This window comes from Monodon monoceros, unplaced genomic scaffold (genome assembly GCF_005190385.1).
Source record: "Monodon monoceros isolate NGI ecotype Baffin Bay Population unplaced genomic scaffold, NGI_Narwhal_1 Super_Scaffold_6, whole genome shotgun sequence".
Lineage (NCBI taxonomy): Eukaryota > Metazoa > Chordata > Mammalia > Artiodactyla > Monodontidae > Monodon > Monodon monoceros.
In genome coordinates, this window is record NW_021703783.1 from 39,620,166 (window position 1) to 39,629,378 (window position 9,213).

At 39.2% G+C, this 9,213-nt stretch overlaps 1 protein-coding gene across 1 annotated transcript in view; it reads left to right on the plus strand.

Annotated features, from left to right (window-relative positions):
- The window catches only part of SCN8A (sodium voltage-gated channel alpha subunit 8), a 171,902-nt gene that overhangs the window by 116,673 nt on the left and 46,016 nt on the right, over window positions 1-9,213 (plus strand). Inside the window, exon 13 of the mRNA XM_029204589.1 lies at window positions 6,550-6,682. Within this exon, the coding sequence (XP_029060422.1) occupies window positions 6,550-6,682 (133 nt within the window). The remainder of the gene's footprint in view (window positions 1-6,549; window positions 6,683-9,213) is intronic.

Below are 9,213 nucleotides of genomic sequence, written 5' to 3' on the forward strand. Positions count from 1 at the left end.
CAACAGATAGACTCAGAGACTTAGTGACTTGTGGAAATGGAACCAAGGTCTTCCTGACGCCAAGAGAACTTCCTGACTGCTTATTTGGGAAGTAGGAAAAGTCATTTCTCTTAGAAGGAATTAATATATTCATAATGTTATATGCAGCCTGGGCCAAGTGAGCAATTATTATACCTCTTTGGGCGAGAAGATAGCGATTCTCACTGTCAAAACGTTTTGGATGCGTCTGCAGCTACAGATGAACTTGTCCTCGCCTGAACCATCAGAGTGCTTCCAGTTACATACTCATGCTTTATGGACTGGTGTAGGAGCCGTTGATGGTCCATAAGCTGATCTCACACAACATTAATGCTTGGGCTATGCCACATCTGTTTTTTTTTTTTCTTTAGGCTCAAATTAAGAAATGTGATATTCCCTATGAAAAAAAAGACATCCAGACATCACCTCATTAGAATCTCCTCAAAAACTACTTCACATCTTCATTAACTATTCAGTTGTGATTGAGTGGCGATAATTTTTTGATAGTTTGAGAACTTTTGCGTTTTGCTGAAGCAGAGGATAAGGGGACTTTCCCCATGTCTTCATCTCTGAGCTGGAAAATCATTGCTCTTCACTCGTAAAGGAAGCAGGTGCCACTGACCATCCAAAAACACACGTAACTCAGAAATCATGTTGTAAATGCAAAGCATTATCTCATTTCATGCTCACAGCTCCTGCCCTCTGAGTTAGATACTACTATTGTGTGCATTTTACGAGGAGGAAACCAAGGCTTAGAGAAGTAAAGCAACTTGTCCAAGATTGCACAGTAAGCAGTAGAGTTAGGATTTGAATCCAGACAATCAAACTCCACAGCATTAACCACTAACCATTATGCTATGCTAACTACGAAGCCCGGGTTCTTTATTTACTCAAGTGATCCTGAAAAATGAGCATCTCTAAGCCCATTTCCTTATCTGTAAAAAAGAGATAAAAAAGACCGTTGTTATAGGGCTATTTGAAGATTAAATGTAATAACATTTATAAAATGTGAAGCATATTACTTGGCCCATCCTTGGTATTCAGAAAGCCAGTTTCCATTCCTTTCCCTATACTTTTTTGGCCTTTGTAGCCTGAGAAGTAGACAGTGGGATTTCTGCTGAATTGCTTGACTTGGAGAGGGTCGGATTTCTTCTAAGATTCCAAAGATCCTTTGAGAAGGAGAAATTATTGCACAGTATTTTAAAGCAGAATACTGCAAAAATTTTAGAAAGGCTTGAAACAGGAGATAAATGGCTGGGTCCTAAGCCCACTTCTAAAATGCTCTAAATTTTAGTCCCAAGAAAGGTGACTGGCTGGTAAGTTGCCAGTTATGTATTTCCTTGTGAAAGCAGTTCAGAATCAATAACAAGTTGAGATTCCTTGGATAGATCTATAGAAATGTGGGCAGAACCTGCCATCTGCAGACACGGTAGAATATCTCTTTGAGAAGGACAGCTACAATTTAGGAGGTTGGAAGTCAGTGGCCTAATAAACTTTGTGTTTGAGTTAAGAGAAATGCAACAAATTTGTATTGGGTTTAAAGTAATTAAGGTTCCCAATGGCTTCCTCTGTTACTGATAGTTTTGCACCAAGGCTCCTTAGGGGCTGAATTTTTAAAAGGCAGAGAGGCTCCTGACTTTAAAAAGTTGTTAGTTCTCCTCCTGCCTCCCCAACAAAATGAAAGAAAACGAAACAAATAAAAATATACACCTTCATCTCCCGCCCCCTCAAAAGATGACCCCAGGAAATAAGGGAGGGGAGAGAGTGAGTATGTGATCTTTCCTCTGGTCCTTGGGTCTCAGCATGCTTGGAGGAGGACACCTCCTTCCCACCTTCCAGGTGATGAGAATTGGGCAGCTGAGCCAATAGTAGAGACATACCTCACAGAATCCCAAGCAGATTCTATGTGGAAGGTGACGATGAAGCTGCTTTACATGGGAGAGAGTCTGCTCCAGGTTTTCTTCCCTTCAACTGGTCATAGTCTGACACAAGAAACAATAGCCAACATTACTGGTTGGAAAGTGAAATGGTGCAGACACTTTGGAAAACAGTTTGGCAGCTCCTCATAAAGTTAAACATAGAGTTATCAGATGACTCAGAGATTCTACTCATAGGTATATACCCAGGAAAACAGGTGTTCACACAAAAACTTATACATAAATATATGTTTTTTCAGAAAACACAGAATTTTGGTAGTGATTGTACTGAATCTATAGATCACTTTGGGGAGAATGGACATGTTAATTATATTGAGTCTTCCAAACTGTGAATGTGGTACATTTCTCCATTGATTTAAGTCTTCTCAAGTTTCTCTCAGCAAAGTTGTTTAGTTTTTAGTGGGGGTCTTAGACACGTTTCATTAGATTTTTTTTCCTTGGTATTTGATATTTTTTGATACTATTGTAAAAGGTATAATTAAAATTTTTATTTTCAATTATTTGTTGCCAGAATATAGAAATACAGTTGATTTTTGTATATTAACCTTATATCTCATGACCTTGATAAATTAATGTATTGGTTCTATTAGCCTTGGAGGGTTTTTTGTTGTTTGGGTTTTTTGGGTAAATTCCATAGTGTTTCCTACATGCACAGTAATATTTTCTGTGAGTAACAGCAACTGCAATCTTTATGCTCTTCATTTATTTTTCCTGCTTTATCGCACTAGCTAAGACTTTAGATACAAAATTGAATAGACTTGATGAAAGCGTACATCCTTCCTTGTTTCCAGTATTAGAGGAAGAGGATTTAATGTTTCACCAAGAAGCATGATGTTGGCTATAGGTTTCATAGATGATCTTTGTCAGACTGAAACTGCTACATTGTATTTGTGGCTTGCTGAGGAATTTTATTTTTATGCAGAGGTGTTGAATTTTGTTAAATGTTCTTTTTCTGCATCTGTGAGATGATCACATGGTTTTTCTCCTTTATTCTGTTAGCATGATGAATAACACTGACCTTTTTCCTAGTATTAAATTAACCTTGCTTTCCTGGGATAAACTCTGTTGGTCATGATGTAGTATCCTTTGTATATATTGCTGGATTCTATTTACTAATATTTTGTTAAGGATTTCACATCTCTGTTGGTGGGGGATATTGATCTCTAATTTTCTTTTCTTGTAATGTTCTTGTCAGGTTTAGTATCAGGGTTATGTTTGCTTTATAAAAGAAGTTGAGAAGTATTCTCTTAACCTCTGTTTTCTGAAAGAATCTGTGTAAAATTAGTATTATTTCTTCCATAAACATTTGATAGAATTCACTTATGGAGCCCCATCTGGGCCTAGAGTTCTCTTTGTGATAAGATTTTTTATTATAATTTCTTGAATTAATATGGGCTATTTAGATTTTCTATTTCTTCTTATGTCAGTTTTTATAAGTTGTGTTTGGATATGTTTGTCTGTTTCATCCAAGATGAAATGGCATAAAGTTATTCACAACATATCCTTATTATCTTAATAACGTCTATAGGATTTATAGTGATATCCTGTTTTTTCACTCCTGAAAATTATAATTTGTGTTTTCTCTATTTTTTTTTCTTGATCAGTCTTGCCTGGGGAATTATCAATTTTATTAATCTTTTTAAAGAACCAGCATTTGACCTTTTTTGATTGTCTGTTGTTTGTCCATTTACTAATTCATTAATTTCCATTCTTATTATTTCCTTTCATATACTTACCTATGGCTTAATTTGATCCTCTTTTTCTAGTTTCTTAAGGCAGAAGCTTCGAGCATTGATCTTATATCTTTTTTAAGCTGTAAAATTTTCTCTAACAATTTCTTTAGCTTCATCCCATAAATCTTGATGTATTGTGTTTTCATTGTCATCAGTTAAAGTATTTTTTAAATTTCCCTGTGCAAAACTCTTTGATTCACAGATCTTTAGAAGTCTGTTGTTTAATTTACAAATATGTGGGAATTTTTCTGGATATCTTATTATTACCAAGACGTTTGATGGAACCAGTTATTTGGATCTATGCTAAGTGCTCTTGCCTTTGTAAAAAGATAATTAATGGATTTCTCTTTTTACCTTCTAGAATTTCCTAAGTATGGGCTTTGAAATGTTCATTTCTCAGCATCTTCTTTTGTTTCTTTTTTAAAATTTAAGCAATTGTACAGTATAGATTATAGTTCTATAACACATTATGGATTATGGAACAAATTTTAATATTTCAGAAGTTGTCTCCACATAGCCCTGCTATAGTTTACTTTCATTTTACATAGAAAGAGATAAATAGTCATTGTTCCATCTTAATATTAAGTTTGGGGATAAATTTTTCTTTAATTTTTGTGGATTTTTTTATCCAAGCTAAAAATTGTTTTATCTTTTGAATAGGTGTCAGCAAATGATAATATAATGATTTGACTGGGTCTTTTTAGATAGAATTTTCATTAATTTTGTTTTTTAAGGTTGGTGTTATTAAAGCCTGAAGAATTTATATCTTATTACATCCAGCATGCCCAAAAGACAGTAAGCTACACTAATACCAAAGCCATATTAAGTGCAGTTTCATCCTTCTTTGATGAACCAGCCAGTCCATTAGATCTTCCAGTACCTCGGGGGTCAGCATTATAAAATCTATCTATTGTAGATTTGCGGAAGGGCAGTTCAATAAAAATCTAGAATTAATAAATGTCAGAAATAAGGATGTCCATTGTATTGGGACTTCTGTGTTCATTTTTAGATGATTGTCATTTTTTAAAATAAATTTAATTATTTATTTATTTATTTTAATTTATTTTTGGCTGCGTTGGGTCTTCGTTGCTGCGCGCGGGCTTTCTCTAGTTGCAATGAGCGGGGGCTACTCTTCGTTGCGGTGTGCAGGCTTCTCATTGCGGTGGCTTCTCTTTGATGTGGAGCACAGGCTCTAGGCACGCGGGCTTTAGTAGTTGTGGCACGTGGGCTCAGTAGTTGTGGCTCGCAGGCTCCAGAGCACAGGCTCAGTAGTTGCGGCGCTCGGACTTAGTTGCTCCGCGGCATGTGGGATCTTCCCAGACCGGGGCTTGGACCCGTGTCCCCTGCACTGGCAGGCGGATTCTTAACCACTGCGCTACCAGGGAAGTCTTGTCATTTTTTAAATATAGTAGTTTAACTCATTTATTAAATGTCATGAATATCAGGCTGGGAATTGTAGCAAAAAGTGATTTCTCAAAGAAATATACTGTATCATGACCTGAGCTAATGGTTAAGTCATTCTTACAAATACAGATGCTTGTATAGTAATGCATCCAGGAATTCCCAAGGAAACCAGTTCTTTTTCTTTTCCATTTCTTCTGTAGCTCTGCCAGACAAATAAAACAAAACAAACAAAACCCTAAGGTAAACCACATCTCTGAATCAGTGGAACTATTTGATAAAACACCATGATGGGATAAATTGTAATCTGCCAGGAACTTTCTTCAGTACAGTTCTTAAAATCTAAATATATGTAAGAATAGAAAGGCTTTCTGATGTAAACTCTCCAGAGATGATTATTTTCTTTTCAAAACTTTCTGTCACTGATCAGACAGATACTTCTCTAGCTTCATACAAACACATGTCTTCCCTGTCCTGTGGTGACTGTCTCTGTCCTCTTACCTTCACATGGAAGGAGCAGCTAAGTTTATATGGTTGACGTGTTACAGTGGACAGCATGGTTAACTAGAAAGCTAGGTTTTAAGCCACCCCATTAAGCCTGATCTGATGTAGAATATTCAGGTTGGCACAAACAGCGCAAGCTAGGGACATTCAGAAACCCTTTGCCGTAATCTACCGTACTGGTATCGCCCAAGGAGGAGCGTGTACAAAATATTTCGTTTACCGGTCTGATGGTGTTTTCTGCCCTTTTTATTTGGTTGGGAATTTGAAAGTTTCAGGTTAACTCATAAAATAAAAATGTAAAAAGACAAGATAAATGTAAAAAGACACATGAGGCAATGTGTTTAATTAAGATGGCAAAACCTACCATTCTTGTTTGCAGTGGCTTGGAGGAGATCTGGAGTAGAACTTCCACTTGCTAACGTTCAGTTAGGCCCAGTTTTGACATTTGGAAGGGACAGCTTGGTAGAATGATGCTGCTCCTACAAGTGAAGGAAACTGTGTCTGTAATACTCAGTGTGACCAGGGACCTGGCCCTTCATGAAATTTCACGTACAGGTGAATTTGACTTATTTTATCATGTGGTCCAATTCTAGCCAAATGCTGTGGATATGAGAGGAGGACAGGAGGGTCTGCTTCTGATGGCGTTTTCCCAGGGGATCTGGTCTTTCTACTCTCTGCGTACATTGAGCAGGTGATGTATTTGGATCCCAGCCAGACTCTTGGGTTCACTGTAGATTTTATACACACTTAAACGACTTGGTCTTGTCATCTGTGGAACTAAGGATGATCCATGGCCAACTCATTTCATTCTACTCCTTGAGGTGAACAGGACTGTAGGATCAAAGTAAAAAGATCTAAGGAAGAGCATAGGTTCTCGCTCACTCTAGACTATATCCGCTAAGGCCCAGCCTTAACGTTGATAAGACTTTACTCACCCAACTTGCTGTTTTTTTCAGGCTACAACCGAGGTGGAAATTAAGAAGAAAGGCCCTGGATCTCTCTTAGTTTCCATGGACCAATTGGCCTCCTATGGGCGGAAGGACAGGATCAACAGTATATTGAGCGTTGTTACAAATACACTGGTAGAAGGTATGTGCCTTGTGATGCTGGGCCAAGCTGCTGAGCTATAAATATGTAGTGTGCATGATAATATAAATATAGTCCCTTGGTCTGAGTTTCGCAAAAATTGTCTCAGCTTTAGGAATAGAGTCTGCTGGTTATAGAAACCAGCATTTCAGATGTACATGCGGAGAATCCAGGAAGGACTTCAAAGCCGCTGCCAGCACTGTACACAGATAGGTAAGAAGTATGAAGGGACAACGTAAGAGCGAGCTAGAGGACGTCAAGAAGTCTCTGTAATCAGCACCATGAGGAGCCAGTAGGGTGACGTGAGGCAGAGAGGGACAGAGACGGAAGAACTGTGATGACAGAAAATGATGGAACCCCCCCTCCTGCCCTCGACCACAAAACTTACCTTCCTCTTTTCCTTTTTAGCTACTTACAGATCTTTTGGTTTTCCCTTAAGGACAAGTGTACCGTGCATTGTGATTATATCTAATTCTGCTTCGCTTTAAACATCCCCATATATCCATAAATATATTGCACGAGTGAACAGGTAAGCTGAAACCCCTCTAACGCTGGCGCTCTGTGCCCGGGGGAAGGGCAGCCACTGTTGAATCATAGCGTGCCTGCAGCAGCGTAGCCGTCAGAGCCTGAACTCCGTAGCAGGTGGCTCCTCCGTGACACAGCCTGGCTTGCTGAGGATTTCCCATTACACTGCAGTTCCCTCGCAACTGTCTGCTTTCTGTCCAACTGTGGTCTGTATTCCAGGCTCCTCTTGATTTCTTTGGCAGTAGATTCAGTGACCAGGTTTTCTCTCACAAGATTCTGATTGATTCTGCATGCTTCTTCTTCATCTGATTCATGCTGATTTAGCTGAGTTGTCCCATTATAGATCCGTACTGTTCCTGATTGCCGTTCTTCAGAATCCACACACCCAGGCTAACCCAGTAATAATCAGAGTCCCTGAGATAAGGAGACTCAAATTACTCTGGTGTCCTTGGAACAAGTTGTTTTTTTGTTTTGTTTTTTTTTGAGTCATTTAAGCCACATACCACTTCTAGTCTGTGTGTGTGTGTGTGAGAGAGAGAGAAAGAGAGAGAGAGAGAGAGAGAGAGAGAGAGAGAGAGATGGGCAGGGGCATCTGTGGTGAAAGGAGAATCCCTAGAAGGGAACCTGAAATTCCCCTGGAATACTCACATCTGCACATATGGGCAAGGAGTTAGACTAAACCTAGACTAATCTTGAGAATGTATCACGTAAAAAGAATACTGAACTAACTACTTTTCAGCTCCTGAACAGCTTCATTTGTCCTGTTTTCTTTAATTCCCATTGAGGTCATTGTCTGATAGAACATCTTTAAGCTTTATAGTTTATACTTTGAGATAACAGGTAAGTAACTGCAGATCATAAGAATTCCAAGATAAGATATATCAATATTAGCTTAAGAACCTTAGCAAATTTTATTCTTCACTTGGAGACCAAGACAAGATTTCTCTGAGTATCTGTAGCAGTTGAGAAAGAAAGACGAACAACCTCCAACAGGCCTATTTTATTCCTGGTAAAAACATCAGAGCAGGGAGCTATCCATGCAATGCAACAGTGATTTATTGGTTACCTTGGTGGCCTAGCGCAGGGTCTGGCAAAAGTAGATGCTCAAAAAATGTGTACGGAACTGAATCTTGTTGTGCTTGGAATTGGGGAGGAGTACTGGGGCTCCGGGATTCCTCTCGGAGGGCTTCGTCGGATTTGACTCCCTTCGCTAAAGCTGATGAGACAGAACTGCTGTAATCAAAGGACAGTGAGTGGCTGGCGCTGAATGATGTGAGAGAATTAAAGGACATTAAGAAAGATCCATTCCTATTTAACCACTGTTCCCTCTGTATTTAACAATTGCTACAACATGGAAAGCCAACATTGGATGAATACTTGTTTCTGCTTTTCAGCCTTCAGTTAGGAAACTCTGACGTTATTTTAATCCAAAGAAGCGGGCTTCTTATCTAATGGTTTAGAAACCACAGTGGAGAGTTCCAGAATCCTGTAAATAATGAGATAATCCTACAAATAATGAGATAATCCTGCCTGCTCTGCCTCACCCCTATCCTATCGCAAGCATGCTCAGCAGGATCCAGTAAACTCAGCAGAATTTGCACTCAGCAGAGCCGTAAGCTTTGGGGATATTTCAGAGGACGGGGCATGGGGTGTCGGCAGAGTAATGTGCTCTTGCTTCTCCTCAAAGCGGTAAAGCTATGGGAGAAGGGGAGAGAGTTGAAGTAAGGAGGAGGAAGCAGTGATGGTATTTAGCATTATTGATTCTCAGGTGAAACAGTTTCAAAAGTGTCAGTGCAATTACTTACCTGGTGTCTGCCTTTCCAGGTGCGGCTATAAGCTCTGTGAGGGTGGCAATTCCTGTTCATCAACGCAGTCCCAGTGCCTAGCATGTTGTTGAATTGACCTGGGAGAAGCCCTGGCCTTCAGAAACCTCCTGGTCTACAAAGGCCACCATCTTGGAGGAGGTTGAGACTACAATTCCCAGTGCCCCCCAGGTTGAGACTACAATT